At 41.9% G+C, this 21,263-nt stretch overlaps 1 protein-coding gene across 1 annotated transcript in view; it reads left to right on the forward strand.

Moving 5' to 3' along the window:
• Window positions 1–21,263, forward strand: part of LOC307110044 (phospholipid-transporting ATPase ABCA3-like) — a gene marked incomplete at both ends in the record, with an annotated part of 343,983 nt that overhangs the window by 17,672 nt on the left and 305,048 nt on the right. The window contains one exon of the mRNA XM_079789089.1: window positions 5,555–5,692. Within this exon, the coding sequence (XP_079645215.1) occupies window positions 5,555–5,692 (138 nt within the window). The remainder of the gene's footprint in view (window positions 1–5,554; window positions 5,693–21,263) is intronic.

Raw genomic sequence — 21,263 nt, forward strand, 5'->3', positions numbered from 1 at the left:
ATTCAGATGGAATTCATGTAACTTAGGGGGAACAGTCATATAATTTAAAATTCACAATTTTAAAGTGAACAATTCAGTGTCATTTAATATGATTATAATGTATGTGCACATATCTAGTTTCAAGATATTTTCATCACTAAAAAATATAACCTTATATAAATTAAGAAATCACACCTTAATTTTCCCTATCCTAAACTCCTAGCAACCACTAATCAGTCAGCTTTCTTTATTTCTTTATTTTAACTGGTCAGGATATCCTATATAATAAAAATCTAATATGCAAATTGAATGAACGGCTGAACAACAGGTCACTATGATGCGCACTGACAACCAAGGGGCAGGTGCTCAATGCAGGAGCTGCCTCAGCCCACAGGCCCCAGGCCAGCCAAGGTGGTTGCCAGTGGGGGATCCCCCCCCTCCGATCGCCCTGCCAGTCACCCTGCAGAGGGAGGCTACTGGGAGTGGCGGTGGGGGGCGGGGCCAGTGAGCAGGCAGTGCCAGGCCAACCAAGAAAGGTGCCAGTGGGGGCCCCCCCTATTGCCTTGCCAGTCACCCCAAAGATTGGCCCTGATCACTGGCCAGGCCTAGCAACCCTACCTGTGCACAAATTTTGTGCACCAGGCCTCTAGTTTCATATAAACAAAATCATACCATATGTGACCATTTATGTCTGCTTTCTTTAACTGAGCCTAATTTTTTATAGGTTTATCCATGTTACAGTATGTATCAGTACATTATTATTTTAGATTGCTGAATAACACTTCATTGTATGTATATAAAACAACTCCTATATCTATTCTTCTGTAGTTGAATATATAGGACATCTTTTGGCTAATTTTAAATAGCTATGCTATAAATATTTCAATACTAGTATTAGCTTGAACACTTATTTCAGTTCTTTGGGGAATATACTTAAAAGTAGAATTGTTCATTCATATGCTAATTCTGTGTTTCATAATTTCAAGAACCACGAAACTGTTTTTCACAGGTTCTGCACCATTTTACATTCCTATAAGCAATATACAGGGTTCCAATTTCTACACATCCTAACAAACATTTATTATTCTCCTTTTTTCTTTTATTGTAACCATTCTTATGGTTATAAAGTTGTATCTTGAGGTTTGATTTACATTTCCCTGATGACTAATGATACTGAAACCTTTACATATACTTTTATATATTCTTTAGATAAATGTCTATTTAGTCCTGTGTGCAAATTAATTGGGTTGTCTTTTTATATATTCTCAACTCTAGATCCTTATCAGAAATACGGTTTATTAATATTTTCTTCCATTTTATGGACTGTTTTTTTTTTTCATTCTTTTGATGTGTCCTTTCATATACAAAATGTTTTAATTTTTCTTAACTCCAATTAGTTTTCCTATTGTTGCTTGTGAAATTGGTATCTTATTTAAAGAGTCATTGTCAAATCCAAAGTTTAACCATGTTTTCTTTTAACAGTTTGGTGGTTCAATATTTTACATTTAATTCCTGGATCAATTTTGAGTTAATTTTTATATAGTGTGAGGTAGGGATCCAATTTCATTCTTTTGCATGTGAATATTTGATTGTTCCAGCACCACTCTTTGAAAAAAATATCTTTCCCCATTGGACCCTTTATAAAAATCAGTTGGTCATAGATGTATGGGTTTATTTCTCAACCCACAATTTTATTCCATTGGCATATATATATATATATATATATATATATATATATATATATATACATTTATATACATATACATATACATATATATATGTACATATATCCTATCTAATAATAGACAAATATGCAAATTGACCATACCTCCGACACACCCACAAGCCACGCCCACAAGCCACGTCCACCATCCAATCAGAGCAAGTATGCAAATTAACCCAAACCAAGATGGCTACAGCCACAGAGAGCAAGGTTTCCTAGGTAACAGAGGAAGCCAAGCTTTCTGCCAGCCATTGCAGGCCTAAGCCTCCACTCAAGCTACAAAGTTTCAATTATAGAAGGTAAACAAATTCAAACAAATGGCGGCAGAATGGAGCTTGAGGAAGCAGGCCAGGGTTGCCGCCAGCAACAGGGGAAGCAAAGCTTTCCACACACCCTGGCTGGGCCCACCCGCTTAAGGCAACAAAGTTTCAATTATAACCCCAACACAAATGGCTGCGGGCCTCGGAGGGAGCCCCAGGCTTGGCTCTGCTCCAGGCTACAAAGTTTCAATTGTAGAAGGAAAATAAATTCCAGATACCAGGGCCTCCACTTGCATTGCCAGGGGGCGTGGCCCGCCTGCAAACCACCACAGGCCCCTCGCTCAGGCCGCCCCATGCCCCAAAGGAACCCCACCCTGATCAGGGACACCCTTCAGGGCAAACCAGCTGGTCCCCACCCCTGTACCAGGCCTCTATCCTATCTAATAAAAGAGTACTATGCAGATTGATCATCATTGCAACACACAATGTAGCTGCCCCCATGTGGTCAAAGATACTGCCCCCATGTGGACACAAGATGGCCACCACAAGATGGTCAGCAGGAGAGGGCAGTTGGGAGGCACCCGGCCTGCAAGGGAGGGCAGTTGAGAAGGACCAGGCCTGCAAGGGAGGGTAGTTGGAGGTGATCAACCCTGCAGGAGAGGGCAGTTAGGGGTGACCAGGCCGGCAGAGGAGGGAAGTTGGGGGCAAACAGGCTGGCAGCAGAGTGGTTAGGGGGTGATCAGGGTGGCAGGCAGAAGCGGTTAGGGGCAATCAGGAAGGGAGGCAGGCAAGCAGTTGGGAGCCAACAGTCCTGGATTGTGAGAGGGATGTCCGACTGCCCATTTAGGCCCGATCCGAGAGATCGGGCCTAAACGGGCAGTCGGACATTTCTTGAGGGGTCCCAGATTGGAGAGGGTACAGGCTGGACTGAGGGACAATCCCCCTCCATGCACGAATTTCGTGCACCGGGCCTCTAGTATATATATATATATATACACACACATCCTATCTAAAAAAAAAAAAGAAAGAGTAATATGCAAATTGACCATCACTCCAACACACAAGATGGCTGCCACCATGTGGACACAAGATGGCTGCGACAATATGGCCAGCAGGGGAGAGCAGTTGGGAGGGACCAGATCTGCAAGGGAGGGCAATTGGGGGCAATCAAGCCTGCAGGGGAGGGCAGTTAGGGGTGACCAGGCCAGTAGAGGAGTGAAGTTGGGGGCAACTGGGCCTGCAGGGAAGGGCAGTTGGGGAGGACCCAGGCCTGCAGGGGAGAGCAGTTGGGGGAAACTAGGCCTGCAGGGGAGGGCAGTTAGGGTTGACCAGGCCTGCAGAGGAGAGCAGTTAGGGGCAATCAGGCTGGCAGGGGAGTGGTTAGGGGGTAATCAGGCTGGCAAGGGTCAAAAGTGGTTAAGGGCAATCAGAAAGGAAAGCAGGCAAGTGATAAGGGTCAAAAGTGGTTAGGGGCAATCAGATTGTTAGGGGCAATCAGAAAGGAAAGCAGGCAAGCAGTTGGGAGCCAGCAGTCCTGGATTGTGAGAGGGATGTCCTACCTGGATCGGGCCTAAACGGGCAGTCGGACATCCCTTGAGGGGTCCCAGATTGGAGAGGGTACAGGCTGGGCTGAGGGACAACCTCCCCTTGTGCACGAATTTTGTGCACCGGGCCTTTAATACACACACACACACACACACACACACACACACACACACACACACAAACACACACATATATATATATGTATATATACTTAAGCCAGCACTATATTGTTTTAGTACTATAGTTTTATAGTAAGTTTTGAAGTATGAAAGTATGAGTCCTCCAGCCTTTCTCTCTTTTTTTTTTTTTTAAGATTGTTTTGACTATTAGAGGGCCCTTATAGTTCCATATGAACTTGAGGATCTGCTTTTTATTTTTGCAAAAGTGGCCACTGGAATTTTCATAAATATTATAATGTGTCTGTTGATTACTTTAAATATTATTGCCATATGAAAAATATTATATTTCAATTCATTAACTTGCTTTTTTAAAAAGATATATTGTTATTGATTTCAGAGAAGAAGGGAAGGGAAAGGGAGATAGAAACATCAGTGATGAGAGAGAATCATTGATAGACTGCCTCCTGCAGGTCCCCTACTGGGGATGGAGCCCACAACCCGGGCATGTGTCCTGACTGGGAATTGAACCTGGGACCCTTCAGTCCACAGGCTACTGCTCTGTTCACTGAGCCAAACCAACTAGAGCCAAACCAATAGGGCATGAACTTTCTTTTTTTCTTTAATATAGTTTATTGATTTTTTTTACAGAGAGGAAGGGAGAGGGATAGAGAGTTAGAAACATCGATGAGAGAGAAACATCGATCAGCTGCCTCCTGCACACCCCCTAACTGGGGATGTGCCCATAACCAAGGTACATGCCTTTGACTGGAATTGAGCCTGGGATCCTTCAGTCCACAGGCCAGCACTCTATCCATGGAGCCAAACCAGTTAGGGCCATGAACTTCCTATTTATACGGTTGTTGTTTTTTTAATTCTTTAAGCAAGGTTTTGTAGTGAGTCTTTTATTTCTTTGGTTAACTTTATTCCTGACTATATTACTCTGTCAGATGCAATGAAATTGTTTATGTTCTTTTTTTTTTTGGTTGTTCATTAATGGTGTATAAAAACACAATTGATCTTTACATGTTAATCTTGTATCCTGTTTCTGAATTTGTTTGTTAGCTCTAGCAGTATGTGTAACAGTGATTCTTTGGGATTTTTCTATGTGTGGAAATAAATGTATCATGTCATCCTCAAATATTGATAGTTTTACTTCTTCCTTTCCAATTTGGATGCCCTTTATTTCTTTTTCTTGCCTCATTGCTCCAGCTAAAACTGTAGCAGTGAATACCAGAGATGAAAGGAGACATTCTCATCTTGTTCCTGATTTTAAAGGAAAACTTTTCCGTCTTTCACCATTGGGTATGATCCTAGCTTTGGGTTTTTCACATATGCCCTTTGTCATCTTGAGAAAGTCCTCTTCTATTTCTAGTTTTCTGAGTGTCTCTAATCATGAAACCCTTTGTCAAACCCATTGATGTTTCCATCTCCCATACTTATATGGTTTATTCCATTTGTTCAATTAATGCAATATATTACATTAATTGGTTTTCATATGTTGAAGCTGCATTTCTGGAATAATTCCCACTTGATCATGATGTATAATCCTTTTTCTATGCTATTGGATTCAGTTTGCTAACATTTGGTTGAAGATTTTTTCATCTGTATTAATAAGGGATATTGGTCTCTAGTTTCTTTCTTCATGATACCATTGCCTGGTTTTGGTGTCAGAGTAATGCTGAGCTCACAGAATGAGTCAGAAAATGTTTTATCCTCACACTTTTTGGAAGACTTGGAGAAGAATTGTTGTTAATCTTGTTTAAATGTTTGGTAGAGTTCACCAGTGAAGTCATCTGGTGCTCACCTTTTTTCTTTGTAGGGAGGTTTTGATCACTGATTCATGTACTTTACATGTATAGGTCTGTTCAAATGGAGTGCTTCATTCCTTAATGCATATTTTGGTAATTACATTTTGGCTTTCTTTGTAGCGCTCATACTGGTATGGCCATCCAAGAATTATAAGGAAAGAGGAAGAAATGAAAGGCTGTGGAAGAACTCAAAACAAATATTTTGAGGCTGAACCAACTAGATTGGTGGCAGGTATCCAGATCAAACATTTGCACAAGGTATTATTTCAAGGGAAAACCCTTTATTATCCCTGCCCAGTTGAAGGGGACCATGGGCAGGCCAGATGGCAGCATCTGTAAATGAGCTAACTAGTAGACTCTATGTGTGGGCCAGGTACGTGCATCCATAGGCAGGTAGTCCTGGTGCCAGACTCTGCATATGTTTGGGCAAGGTGCTAGGGTCCATGGGCAGCCCTGATGCCAGGGTCCATAGGAGAGACTGGTTACTCGGTTTCTCCTTTAGTTCATGTTTGCCTGTTATATTTTTCCCATTCTTTTGCTACTTACCTATTTGTGTCTATCATTGAAGGACACTTTTGTATACATATATAAACATTTGGTTAGTGCATGCTCTTTATTCAATGTGATTCTTGCTGCTTTTTAATTGAGGTGTTCAGGCCATTTACATTTTTAATTTTTCAGTTACAGGTTACATTCCATACTATTTTGTATTTCAGGCCATTAACAGTTAATGTGATTGTTTATATTTTTGGTATGGTTTCCATTTAGCGTTTATTTGATTTCTAATCCTACCATATACTCTGTTTTTTCCCTCTTTCTTGCCTTCTCTTGAATTATTGATTATATTCCTGAGATTCCATTATATCTCCCTTTCTATATAACTTTGTTTGGGTATTTAACTGGATTATCTTTGATACATTACACAACTCTAACTTATCACGGTCTTCCTTCAAATGGAACCATTTCACATATAGTATAAGAACCTTACGCCAGTTACACTTTTATTTTTATATTCATACCCTTCATGCCGTTATTGTCATACATTTTACTTAAACATACATTATAAAACCTGCAATATTTTATTACCATTGTTCTTGATTTTCCAGTTATATTTTAAGGAAGTTGAAGACAATGTGGCATATAATTACCAGTGTGCTTAATAATTAGAGTGTTCTCCATTTCTTTGTTTATATCTAGATTTCCATCTGATATAATTTTCCTTCTGCCTCACAAAATATCTTTGACTTTTTTCTTGGTTTGTTTCTTGTTTTTGTTTTTTAATCTTTTTTTCTTTATTGATTAAGGTATTACATATGTGTCCTCATCCCTCCATTAATCCCCCAATGCCTCCCTCACTCATGCCCTGACCCCCCTGGTGTCCGTGTCCATTGGTTAGGCTTATAAGCATGCATACAAGTCCTTTGGTTGATTTCTCCCCCTTACCCCTCCCCTCCCCTCCCCTACCTTCCCTCTAAGGTTTGACAGTCTTATCGATGTTTCTCTGTCTCTGGATCTATTTTTGTTCATCAGTTTATGTTCATTATATTCCACAAATGAGTGAGATCATATGATATTTATCTTTCTCCGACTGACTTATTTTGCTTAGTGTAATGCTATCCAGGTCCATCCATGCTGTTGCAAATGGTAAGAGTTCTTTCCTTTTTTACAGCAGCGTAGTATTCCATTGTGTAGATTTACCACTGATTTTTAATCCTCTCATCTGCTGATGGACACTTAGGCTGTTTCCAAATATTAGCTACAGTGAATTGTGCTGCTATGAACATAGGGGTGCATATATCCTTTCTGATCAGTGTTTCTGGTTTCTTGGGATATATTCCTAGAAGTGGAATCGCAGGGTCAAATGGAAGTTCCATTTTTAGTTTTTTTGAGGAAACCATACTGTTCTCCACAGTGGCTGCACCAGTCTGCATTCCCAACAGCAGTGCACCAGGGTTCCTTTTTCTCCGCATCCTCGCCAACACTTGTCCTTTGTTGATTTGTTGATGATAGCCATTCTGACAGGTGTGAGATGGTACCACATTGTCATTTTGATTTGCATCTCACAGATAGTGATTTTGAGCATGTTTTCATGTGTCTCCTTGCCTTCCTTCTGTCTTCTTTTGAAAAGTATCTATTTAGGTCCATTGCCCATTGTTTATTTGGGTTCTTTATCTTCCTTTTGTTAAGTTGTACGGGTTCCCTGTAAATGTTGGAGATTAAACCCTTATCAGTGATAACATTGACAAATATGTTCTCCCATGCAGTGGGCTTTCTTGTTGTTTTGTTGATGGTTTCCTTTACTGTGCAAAAGCTTTTTATTTTGATGTAGTCCCATTTGTTAATTTTCTCTTTAGCTTCCATTGCCCTAGGGGCAGTATCAGTGAAGAAGTTCCTTTGGCATATGTCTGAGATTTTTCTGCCTGTGGATTCCTCTAGTATTTTTATGGTTTCCTGTCTTATGTTTTAGTCCTTTGTCCATTTTGAGTTTATTTTTGTGTATGGAGTAAGTTGGTGGTCTAGTTTCATTTTTTTGCATGTATCTGTCCAATTTTCCCAACACCATTTATTGAAGAGACTGTCTTAAATCCATTGTATGTTCATGCCTCCTTTGTCAAATATTATTTGGGCATAGTGGTTTGGGTCGATTTCTGGGTTCTCTATTCTATTCCATTGATCAGTATCTGTTCTTATGCCAGTACCAGGCTGTTTTAAGAACAGTGACTTCGTAATACAGCTTGAAATCTGGTATTGAGATCCCACCTACTTTGTTCTTCTTTCTCAGGATTGCTGTGGCTATTCGGGGTCCTTTTTTATTCCAGATGAATTTTTGGAGAGTTCTTTCTAGGCCTGTGAAATATGCCGTTGTTATTTTAATGGGGAATGCATTGAACCTGTAGATTGCTTTGGGTAGTATGGATATATTGATGATGTTGATTCTACCAATCCATGAACACGGTATGTTCTTCCATCTTTTTTATGTCTTCCTCTATCTCTTTTTTTCACTATACCGTAGTTTTTCGCATATAGGTCTTTTACTTCCTTGGTTTAGTTTATTCATAGGTATCTTAATTTTTTTGGTGTGATGGTAAATGAGATTGCTTTTTTAGTCTCACCTTCTGTAAGTTCACTATTGGTGTAAAGAAATGCCATAGATTTCTTGGCATTAGTTTTGTATCCTGCTACATTGCCAAATTCATGTATTAAATATATCTAATAATTTTTGATGGAGTCTTTAGGGTTTTCTATGTACAGTATCATGTCACCTGTGAATAAGGACAGTTTTACTTCTTCTTTTGCAATTTAGATGCCTTTTATTTATTCTTCTTGTCTGATCCCAATGGCTTGTACTTCCAGTATTATGTCAAACAGGAGTGGTGAGAGTGGGCATCCCTGTATTGTTCCTGTTCTTAGAGAATATGGTTTTAGTTTTTGCCCATTGAGTATGATGTTGGCTGTGGGTTTATCATATATGGCTTTTATTATGGTGAGGTATGATCCTTCTATTCCCACCTTGCTGAGAGTTTTTATCAAAAAAGGGTGTTGGATTTTGTCAAATGCTTTTTCTGCACCAATTTGTATAACTATGTGGTTTTTATCTCTCAATTTGTTTAAGTGATGTATCACATCTATTGATTTGTGAATTTTGTACCATCCTTGTATCCCCAGGATAATTCCTACTTGTTCATGGTATATGATCTTTCTGATGTACTGCTGGATCCAATTTGCTAGAATTTTGTTGAGGATTTTGGCATCTATGTTCATGAGGGATATTGGCCTGTAATTCTCTTTCATTGTGTTGTCTTTATCTGGTTTTGGTATTAGGGTGATGCTGGTTTCATAGAATGAGCTTGGAAATGTTCCTTTCTCTTGAATTTTTGGCATACTCTCAGGTGGGTAGGTTTTAGTTCTTCCTCAAGTGTTTGGTATAACTGCTCTGTGAAGCCACCTGGCCCCGGACTTTTGTTTGCTTGGAGCTTTTCGATGACTGCTTCAATTTCTTCCATAGTTATCGGCCTATTGAGATTTTTAGAATCTTCCTGATTGAGTTTTGGAAGGTTGTATTTTTCTAGGAATATGTCCATTTTCTCCAGGTTGTCTAGTTTGTTGGAGTAGAGTTGTTCATAGTATTTTTTAACAATCCTTTGTATTTCTGTGGAGTCTGTTGTTATTTTGCCTCTTTCATTTCTGATTTTGTTTATTTGGGTCCTCTCTCTTTGCTTCTTGGTGAGCCTGGCTAGAGGTTCATCAATCTTGTTTATCCTTTCAAAGAACCAGCTCTTGGTTTCATTGATCTTTTGTATTGTTTTTTTGTTTGTTTGGTTGTTTTTTTGTCTGTATGTCATTTATTTCTGCTCTGATCTTTATTATCTTCTTCCTTCTGCTCACTCTGGGCTTTTCTTGTTGCTCTCTTTCTAATTCTTTGAGTTGTAGAGTTAGATTATTTACTACCACTCTTTCTTGTTTTTTAATATAGGCCTGTAGAGCTATAAACTTCCCTCTCAGGACTGCTTTCATTGTGTCCCATAGATTTTGGATTGTTGTGTTTTTATTGTCATTAGTTTCTAGGGTGTTTTTAATTTCTTATTTAATCTAATTGGTAACCCAATCATTTTTTAATAGTATGCTATTCAGCTTCCAAGTGTTTGAGGTTTTTTTATTGTTTTTATTGTAGTTTATTTCTAATTTTATGCCATTGTGTTCTGAGAAGATGCTTGGTATGATTTCTATCTTCTTGAATTTGGGGAGACTTTGCTTGTGACCCAATATGTGGCCTATTTTTTAAAATGTCCCATGTGCACTTGAGAAGAACATATATTCAGTGGCTTTGGGGTGAAATGTTCTGATGATGTCAGTTAAGTCCATCTGATCTAGTGAGTCATTTAGGATTGCTGTTTCTTTGCTGATTTTTTGTCTAGAGGATTTATCCAGTGATGTCAGTGGGGTATTAAAGTCCCCTACTATGATTGTATTGTTGTCGATCTCTCCCTTGATATCTTCCAGGAGGTTTTTTTTTAAATGTATTTGAGTGCTCCTGCATTGTGTACCTATATGCTTATCAGGTTTATATACTGTTGTTGTATCAATCCCTTTAGTATTATGGAGTGGCCTTGCTTATCTCTTGTTATGGCCTTCACTTTGAGGTCTATTTTATCAGATATATGTATTGCTATTCCAGCTTTTTTATTTTTTCCATTTGCCTGAAAAATATTTTTCAATCCCTTCACTTTCAGTCTGTGTGAGTCCCTTGTTCTGAGGTGGGTCTCTTATAGACTGCATATATATGGGTCGTGTTTTTTTATCCATTCAGCCACTCTGTGTCTTTTGATTGGAGCATTTAGTCCGTTTATGTTTAAAGTTATTAGTGAAAGGTACTTGTTTGTAGTCATTTCTATTTTTGTGCCTGTGCTCCTTCTTACCTCTTTCTTTCTTTCTTTCTTTCTTTCTTTCTTTCTTTCTTTCTTTCTTCTTTTTTTCAGCATTCCCTTTAGCATTTCTTGCATTGCTTGTTTGGTAGTGACAAACTCCCTGAGCCTTTTTTTGTCTGCGAAGCTCCTGATTTCCCCTTCAATTTTGATTGATAGTCTTGCTGGATAGAGTATTCTTGGATTCAGTCCTTTTCTTTGCAACACTTTGTATACCTCCTTCCATTCCCTTCTAGCTTGATGTGTTTCTGTTGAGACATCGTTTGATAATCTGATGGGGGTTCCTTTGTGGGTAACTCTCTGTCTCTCTCTTGCAGCCTTTAAGATTCTCTCTTTGTCGTTAACATTTGCCATTGAAATTATGATGTGTCTTGGTGTGGGTCTTTTGGGATTCATCTTGTTTGGGACTCTCTGTACTTGTGTAACTTTTTTCTTCCACATATCCAGGAAGTTTTCTGTCATTATTTCTTCAAATAGATTTTCTAATCCTTGCTACTCTTCTTGTCCTTCTGGCAGTCCTATTATACGTATGTTATTTTGTTTCATGTTGTCCCAAAGCTCCCTTAGGCTCTCCTCCTGCTTTTTATTTATTTTTCCTCCAGTTGCTGTTCATATTGAGCTTGTTTCTCTACCTTATCTTCTAACCCACTAATTTGGTCCTCTTCTTCTTCTAGTCTACTGTTGAAATGTTCCATGGTATTTTTTATTGTAGCTATATCACTTTTCAATTCTTCTGATTCTTGCATAGGTTGTAGATTTTCTCATCCATCTGGTGTATGAATTGCTTGACCATTACTCTCAATTCTTTTTCGGTCATGTTGCATGCTTCAATTTCACTAATTTCCTTTCTTGGCAACTCCTCATTTTCTTTCCTCTGGGAATTGTGTCACCTCCCCATTCTGACTATCACCAGAAGCTTCAAATGTCGAGTTGCATGGACCTGGGCCATGTGCAGTGGGAGCTTCACACCACCCGAGTGTCACTGAAGTGCTCCAACACGAAGACATGTGGCTGCCGTGAGTTGGTGGGAACCAGGCTCGCCCAGGGTCAGCGTTACCAGCGCTCAGTGTGGTCTCATGTGTGCACCTAGAATCAGGGGCCCTGCCTGCACCACGCTGAAGCAGAGACCCTGCTGACGTGTACCGAAAATCAGAGTCCCCTAGCGCATACCAGGAGTTAGATTTCCCCTGTATCAGATTCTCTGTTGCTTCGTGGGGCCTCTTGATGAGAGTCAGGGTCCCTGTGTGTGCATGCACCAAGAATTGTAATCACTGGCTCTTAGTGTGAATGCACTGGGAGTCAGGGATCCCAGGCCCACACGATAAGAAACAGAGTCAAGTCAGTGGTGCTCAGTGCTGCCTCCAGCCTGGAGAATCGATGTCCTGGTCAGCTTGGGGGATTGGGTTGCACAGTAGCACTGTGTCGGCCTGAAGTCTGCTCCTGCGCTGTGGAAAACAGACTTTCGTGTGCGCTTTCCCAGAATCAAAGTCAAGTGGCACTGCCGCCCTGCATGGGCTTTGGGTTTGGTTGCCCAATTGCATTGTGGGTAACAGATTCCCAGGCTCAAATTCCTGTAGTAGTGCTGCAACCTATGCAAGGGGCGAGTCTATCAGTTACTATGGCGCTGCCCACTAGCCTGTGGGGAAGGGGGATAGGCTCTTTGACTCACAGAAATCTGTGGCTGGGATGTCTGGATTCTTGTTGTCTGTGGGTCTGCAGCTGTGGTGGCAGGTCTCTGTCCCCAGTGGCTGCAGGGTTCTGGTTTGCATCTGAGACTGGACTGGGTGGTGCTGAAGCCAGGCTCCAAGTCTCAAGCATCTCTGTTTTTCAAGATGGCATGGTCTCTGTGCCTGCACTAGCCACCCAGAAGTGTCCGCCTTTTGCGTGGGGCTCTGCCATCTAAGACTGCCCGGTTTGGCAGCCCCTTGGAAGACCTGCAGAATCCAACTGTCCCTAGCTCATACACTCACACACCACACACATCCACACACTCCTCTATCGCTCCCTCACTCTCTCACACTTTCTCCCTCCCTACCTTCCTGCCAGTCACCATCTTCTGTTCCCGACTTTTTTTTTTTTTAGTGCAGGTATGCTAAGTGATTAATTCCTTCAGATTTTTATGTCTAAAAGAGCATTTATTTTATCTTTGCTTTTGAAAGATATTGTCACTGCATATAGAATGTTAGTTTAAAGATGTCGTTCCACTGTCTATTCACAGGCATTGTTTCCAATGAAACCTCTGCTTTAATTTGTATCTTTTTTCCATTTTATGTACAGTTCTTTTTTCCTGGAAGATTTTATGGTGTTTATTTAGCAGTGGTTTTATGAAATTTACTGATGATGCTTCTTGGTAGTAGTTTTATTCTTTTCCTTTGGTTCTGTTGAGCTTTGAATGTGTAGGTTTATTGTCATCATAAAATTTGAAAAACTTTTGGCCATTAGTTATCCCGTTATTTTTATGTTCCAAACATTGTCTGTTGGAGTTGCAGAGTTGTGTGCTCATACACACTCAGGCAATGAGAGAGGGCAGGGTCTGAACCATGGGCGCACTATGAGTAAGGTCTGAATCGCATGCTTGAGTGGCAAGAGCAAAAAGTGGGTCAGCAGACGACCACCCTACAGAGCTGCTCCCAACTGCTGGGCCTGGCAGTTGTCTTTCAGACAAAGAAAGTAAATCCCAGAGCCCTGTCACTAATTAGACTCCCAAAACTCGCTTCCTATTTCCCTTGGAGTTGGATCCAGGAGTGTATTATCTGTAGGCCAAGAGCTGTTGCAGTAGAAACACAGTTTCCCTCTGTGACTGAACCTCAAGAGAGGTGCTTTGGCTTGATCCCTGGAGGGCAGGGGTCACCGTTACAATGAGGGAAAAGCAAACCTCACCCCCAAGCAGCAGAGGCTATACAGCCCTAAGGAAGCCATGGCTATTCAAAACTGTGAGGTCACAGAGGTAAAAATCTTGTGAATCAGTATCATCTACTGGAACAGAGTAGAAAGACCACCTCAGAGATAAACAGGAAAACAAAGAACAGCAAAAATCATGAATAACCATGGTAAAGATGATGAGCATAAAGAAAATGAAAAAATTCCCAGAAAATAGGCTGGAACACATGGAATTATGTGATATGAATGACAGAAATTTCAAGATTGCAGTTCTGAAAATACTCAATGAGATGTGAAAAAATACTGACAGGCATTTCAGTGCATTGAGAAAACAAATTAATTGGGTTGGGGAGTATTTCTACAAGGAAATTGAAATTTTAAAAAATACTTGATCAGAAATCCTGGAAATGAAGCATGCAATAAAAGAAATAAAGAGTAAGTTGTTAAGCATAGAAAACAGAACCAACCAATTATAGGGAAAAATTAGTGATATCAAAGATAGGAATCAAGAAAGGATGCAGAGGGAAGAAGAGAGAGACGTGAGAATAAAGAATGTGAAAGAGCTCTACAAGACCTCTCTGATTCCATAAAAAAGTAATATCAGAATCATAGGCATAGTAGAGGAAGAAGAGTGGGAGTATGGAATAGAGAGTCTATTCAAACAACTAGTATGTGAGAACTTCCCAAATCAATGGAAAGAACTAGATCCTTGAATCCAAGAAACAAACAGAGCACCTAGTTACCTCAATCCAAAGAGGCCTTCTCCAAGGAACTTGGTAATGAAGATGTCAAAAATTAATGACAAAGGAAAAATCCTCAAAGCATGCAGGGAAAAGAAGGAAGTGACCTACGAAGGAAAACCCATCAGAATTTCACCCAACTTCTCAACAGAAACTCACCAAGCCAGAAGAGAGTGGAACCAAATAGTCAAACGTCTAAAAGAGAGAAATTACCAGCCATGCATATATCCAGCAAACTTATCCTTTAAATATGAAGGAAAAAATAAGAATATTCCCAGACATACAGAGGTTCAGGGATTTTATCACTAGAAAACCTTCATTGCAGGAAATACTCAAGGGAGTTATTCTACCTGAAACAAAGGCCATAAAGTCACACCACTATGAGTAGGATCACCAAAAAAACTTGCAGCATAAATAAGGCTAATTTGTGACAATAAAAACATACAAGGGGAAGGGGGAAAGGTATGAACTGGAAAAGGAAGATGAGGATCAGGTGCACTCAAAGGGGAAAAAACTATGGCACACATGCAACTTCACTCTTTATAAACCTAACTAGTGGCCCGGTGCACGAAATTCGTGCACATTAAAAGGGGGACCCAGAGTCAAGTCCCTGCCCACCCACATGCACCTCAAAATTGCATGAGACCCAAACCTGGCTGCCCCCCCTCATTGGGCTAGATCCAGACTCAGCCAGTCCCACCCTTGTCAAGCCCCGCCGAACAGGGGGTGTAGCCTCAGGTCCCCTGGCCTGGCACCAGGATGGGGGCATGGTTTGAGGTCCCCCAGATGGGGTGGGGGCATGCCTTGAGGGCCCCCCGTCAAACCCCGCCAGGCAGGGGGGCACAGCCTCATGTCCCCCAGCCCGGTATCAGAGGGAGGTGCAGCCTCAAGTCCCCCGTCAAGCCCCACTGGCATGGGGGTGCAGCCTCAGGTCCCCTGTCAAGCCCTGCTGGGTGGAGGGTGCGGCCTGAGTTCCCCCAAACTAGCCCTGGGGGTGCACCTTGAGGTCCCCTATCAAGCCCCACTGGGTGGGGAGCATGGCCTGAGGTCCCCTGTCAAGCCCCGCCAGGCAGGGGGGGGTGCAGCCTCAGGTCCCCTGGCCTGGTGCTGGGGCAGGGGGTGTGGCCTGAGGTCCCCCGGCCTGTTGCCGGGTTGGGGGGCATGGCCTGAAGTCTCCTATCAAGCCCCACCTGGAGGAGGGTGCAGCCTGCGGTCCCCTAGCATGGTGCTGGGGCTGGGGGAGCAGCCTGAGGTCCCCTAGCCCAGCATCAGGATGGGAGGCACATCCTTGAGGTCCCCCGTCAAGCCCTGCCGGGTCGGGGGGCATGGCCTCAGGTCCCCTGGCCTGGCACCAGGGAAGAGGGCGCAGCCTGAGGTCACAATCAAGCCCCACCGGGTGGGGGGCATGGCCTGAATTCCCCTGGCCTGGTGCCAAGGCAGGAGGCATGGCCTAAGGTCCCCCAGCCTGACGCCAGGGCGGGGGGGGGGGGGGTGTGTGTGTGCATGGCCTGAGGTCCCCTATCAAGCCCCAAGGGGGCGGAGGAGGGCATAGCCTCAGGTCCCTGCTGATTGCTCATTAAGACTCTGTAGGGGAACTTGGCCTCAGCTGTGGGTGCAGCCATCTTTGTGATAGAGTGATGGTCAATTTGCATATTCCCTCTTTATTATATAGGATAGCAACCACACATAAAAGTCTCCAAAATGGGACATATTGCTTTAAAAAGGGGGACATATTGCTTTAAAAAGGGAATCCACCAAACAGAAGCATAAAGGAAAGGAACCAATGGTGGCACAGAGTTACCAGAAAATAAAAGATAAAATGGCTATAGGAAATCCTCTTACATAAATAATTACTCTAAATGTAAATGGTCTGAGTTCACCAATAAAGAGGCACAGAGTAGCAGAGTGGTTAAAAAGACAAAACCCAACCATATGCCGCCTACCAGAGACACATCTAAACAGCAAAGACTAAGGTAGATTCAAAGTAAAAGGGTGAAAAATGAATCTACAAACAATAAAACACCCACAAAAAAGCAGGTGTAGCCATACTTACATCTGACAAAACAGATTTCAAAAAAATAAGACACAAAGATGGCCACTTTATTATGATAAAGGGAACACTACATCAAGAAAACTTAACACTTCTTAATATATATGCACCCAATCAGGGAGCACTGAAATATATTAAACAGCTACTTACAGAACTAAAGGGAGAAACAGGTCAAAACAAATTATAGTTGGAGACCTTAATTCTCCATTAACAGCTCTAGACAGATCAATCAAATAAATAAATATTGGCCTTAAATGAAACACTAGGTCAAATGGATATAATTGACACTTACAGAACATTTCATCCCAGAATATTAGACTACACATTCTTCTCCAGCATATATAGAACATTCTCAAGGATAGACCATATATTGGGTTACAGAACAAGCATCAACAAATTTTAAAAGATCAAAATTATATCAATTATATTTTCTGACCTTGAAATTAAAAATCACCTGCAAAAAGGAAGTAAAGAAACCTGCAAATAACGTGGAGATTAAACAACATATTAATAAAAAATGACTGTGTCAAAGAAGAAATAAAAGATGAGATCAAAAGATATATGGAGACAAATGAGAATGATAACACCATATGAAAATCTCTGGGATGCAGCCAAAGCAATAATAAGAGGGAAGTTTATATCATTACAGGCCTATCTCAATAAACAAGAGAAATTCCAAGTAAATAACCTAATGTCACATCTTAAAATACTAGCAAAAGAAGAACTAAAGCAACCCAAAGTTAGCAGAAGAAAGGAAATAATAAAAATTAGAACAGAATTAAATGAAATAGAAAACAAAAATATATACAAAAAATCAATAAAACAGCTGGTTCTTTGAAAATATTAATAAAATTGACAAACCCCTGGCTAGACTCCCTAGGGAAAAAAGGGAAAAGACCCATATAAACAAAATCAGAAATGAGAGAGAAGACATCACAGACATCACAGATATACAAAGGATCATACTAGAATATTATGAAAGACTTCATGCCACCAAATTAAATAACCTAGAGAAATGGATAAGTTCCTAGAAACATATAATCTTCCTAGATTAAATCATGAAGAACTGGAAAATCTAAATAGACTGATCAGCAGTGAGGAAATTGAAACAACCATCAAAAACTTCCCCCAAAAACAAAAGTCCAGGACCAGATGGCTTCACCAGTGAATTCTACTGAACATTCAAGGAAGAAATAATATGTATCGTTTTCAAACTCTTCCAAAAAATTGAAGAGCCAATACTTCCTAATATATTCTACGAGTCCAATATAACCTGGCAAAGATAACACACACACAAAAATGAAACTACAGACCAATATCCCTGATGAATACATACACAAAAATCCTACACAAAATACAAGCAAATCAAATACAACAGTACATCCAAAAAACAATACATCACAATCAAGAGAGGTTCATTCTAGGGGCACATGGATGGTTCAACATTCCCAAATCAATCAACATAAGACACCACATTAACCAAAGAAAGGATAAAAATCACATGATCTTGTCAATAGATGCAGAAAAAGCCTTTGATAAGATATAATATCCATTTATGATTAAAACACTCAATAAGATAGGAATAGAAGAAATGTAACTCAACATAATAAAGGCCATCCTATATAATAAAAGAGTAATATGCAAATTGACCATCACTCCAACACGCAAGATGGCTGCCCCCATGTGGACACAAGATGGCCACCACAAGATGGCCAGCAGGGGAGGGCAGTTGGGAGGGACCAGGCCTGCAAGGGAGGGCAGTTGGGGGCAACCAAGCCTGCAGGGGAGGGAATTTGGGGGGACCCAGGCCTGCAGGGAAGAGCAGTTGGGGGGGACAGTCTTGCAGGGGAGGGCAGTTGGGGATGATCAGGCCTACAGTGGAGGGCAGTTAGGGGTGACCAGGCCTGCAGGGGAGGGCAGTTAGGGGTGACCGGGCCAGCAGGGGAGGGCAGTTAGGGGTGACCAGGGCTGCAGGGGAGGGCAGTTAGGGGTGACCAGGCCTGCAGGGGATGGCAGTTAGGGGCAATCAGGCTGGCAGGGGAGTGGTAGGGGTGATCAGGCTGGCAGGCAGAAACAGTTAGGGGCATTCAAGAAGGCAGGCAGGTAAGCAATTGGGAGCCAGCAGTCCTGGATTGTGAGAGGGTTGTCTTGGGCCTAAATGGGCAGTCAGACATCCCTCGAGGTGTCCCAGATTGGAGAGAGTGCAGGCTGTGCTGAGGGACACACACGCCCGTGCACGAATTTCATGCACCGGGCCTCTAGTATATGATAAACCCTCAGCCAGTATCATACTCAATGGTGAAAAAACTGAAATTTTTTCCTCTAAGACCAGGAACAAGACAAGGATGCCCACTCTCACCTCTCTTATTCAACATTTAGAGGCCCAGTGCATGAATTCGTGCATGGGGGGAGGGGAACCACAGGAGGTTGGCCGGTGTGGGGTGGGAGGGACCATGGGAAGTTGGCCACTGGCTCTGAGGACGGAGCTGGCCCTCAGCCCCACTGGAAAAGGGACTGCATCTGCCACCACCCACCCACGGTTCCCTGTCCCAGCCCAGGCCCAGAGGCCCCAGGGGGGTCGGGAGAGGAGGCAACAGTCACCAGGCTGGGCGCAGAAGGAACTGATGCCAGACACTGATGCCATCTTTGGCACCACACCACCACACAGTTCCCCACCTCCCCCCTCCTCCTCCTCTTGCTGCTGTGCCACCATCACAGCAGGTGGGTGGCCCCTGGGGAAGGAAGAGGAGGAGGCGGTTCCCTGCCACTGCGCAGTTCTCAGTCTACCCCCTTCTCCTTCCTTTGCTGCAGTGCTGCCACCACAGCAGGCAGGTGCCCCCCTGGGAAGAGAGTGGACAGGAGTGAGACAACCCCTTGTATCAAGGGCTGACTTTCAGTAGATCACAGCAAGGGAGCTGCTCTGCTACATACAAAACCCTGATCCAGAAGCAGGTCGTCTACGAATGGTTTAGCACCAGGAGATGAATGGTTTAGCACCAAGGGTCGATATGGGCCTACCAGCCACGGGGAGGGACTGAGGGCAGTTGATGGGCCACGGGAGGTTGCCTGTGGGAACTCACTGACCACCAGGGGGAAGCTCCTGCATTGAGCATCTGCCCCGTGGTGGTCAGTGCACATCATAGCAACTAGTCGACCAATCATTCCAGTTGTTCCGATCATTTGGTCATAACAGTTGCTTAGGCTTTTATATATATAGATAGTCCTGGAAATCTTAGCCAGAGCAATAAGGCAAGGGAAAGAAATAAAAGGAATCTAAATAGGGAAGGAAGAAGTCAAACTGTCATGTTTTGCAGATGACATGATGCTATATATAGAAAACCTTACAGACTCTACCAAAAAAAACTAGAAATAATAAACAAATACAGTTAAGTTGCAGAATACAAAATCAATGTACAAAAATCCATTGCCTTCCTGTATACCAACAAAAAAACTTCAGAAAAATAAATGGAAAAACAATCCCTTTTGCAATAGCAACCAAAAGAATAAAATACCTAGGAATAAACTTAATAAAGAATGTGAAAGACCTATATACTGAAAATTACAAAACATTATTAAAAGAAATTGAAAAGACACAATGAAATGGAAAAAATATCCCATATTCATGGATTAGAAGAATCGACATAGTTAAAATGGCCATATTACCCAAAGCAGTACAGATTTTATGCAATCCTCATCAAAATCTCAATATCATTTTTTAAAGAAATAGAATGAGAAATCATCAGATTTGTATGGAACCACAAAAGAACCTGAATAGCCAAAGCAATGCGGAGAATAAAAGAACAAAGCTGGAGGTATCAGCTACCTGACTTCAAATTATACTACAGAGCTACATAATCAAAACAGTCTGGTATTGGCAGAGAAACAGACACACAGATCAATGGAATGTAATATAGAGCTCAGCTATAACACCACATGTATATGGGCAGATAATTTTCAACAAAGGGATCAGAATCACACATTGGAGTAAAGATAGTCTCTTTAATAAATGAGACTGGGGAAACTGAAAAGCCACATGCAAACGAATGAAACTGGATTGCAGTTTGTCCCTGTGTACAAAAATTAATTTAAAATGAATCAAAGACCTAAAAATAAGACCAAAACTAAGTTACATAGAAGAAAATATAAGTATCAAACATACGGACCTGGGTGGTAGAGAACATTGGACCTGACCCCAAAGGCAAGGGAGGTAAAGGTAAAAATAAATGAATGGGACTATATCAAACTGAAGAACTTCTGCACAGCAAAAGATATGAACAACAAAACAAAGAGGTAGCCAACCAGATGGAAGATGATATTGACAAATGGTAGCTCTGACAAAAGTTTAATTTCCAAAATGTATAAAAAACTCAATACCAAATAAATAAGCAATCCAGTCAAAAAGTGGGCAGAGGACCTGAAAATACACCTCTCCCAAGAGGACATACAAATAACCAATGTATACTAATAAAAGGGTAATATGCTAATTAGACCAGACATCTTCCAGTTGTCCTTCCTGACAAAGCCAGGCCCGGGTGAAGCCGAACATGGCCCCGGGTGCCTGTGGCCAGCCCAGACCAAGCCGCTGGGGTTCCCAGGTGCCTGCAGCTGGCCTGTGAAGAGCTGCCTGAGGTCCCAGGTGCCTGCAGTCAAACAGGGAGGGAAGCCCAGGTCCTGAGTCCAGGGGCCAAGGCAGAGGTGGTTAGGGGCAATCAGGCAGGCAGGGGAGCAGTTAGGGG

This window comes from Cnephaeus nilssonii, assembly GCF_951640355.1.
Source record: "Cnephaeus nilssonii genome assembly, chromosome: 2".
Taxonomy (NCBI): domain Eukaryota; kingdom Metazoa; phylum Chordata; class Mammalia; order Chiroptera; family Vespertilionidae; genus Cnephaeus; species Cnephaeus nilssonii.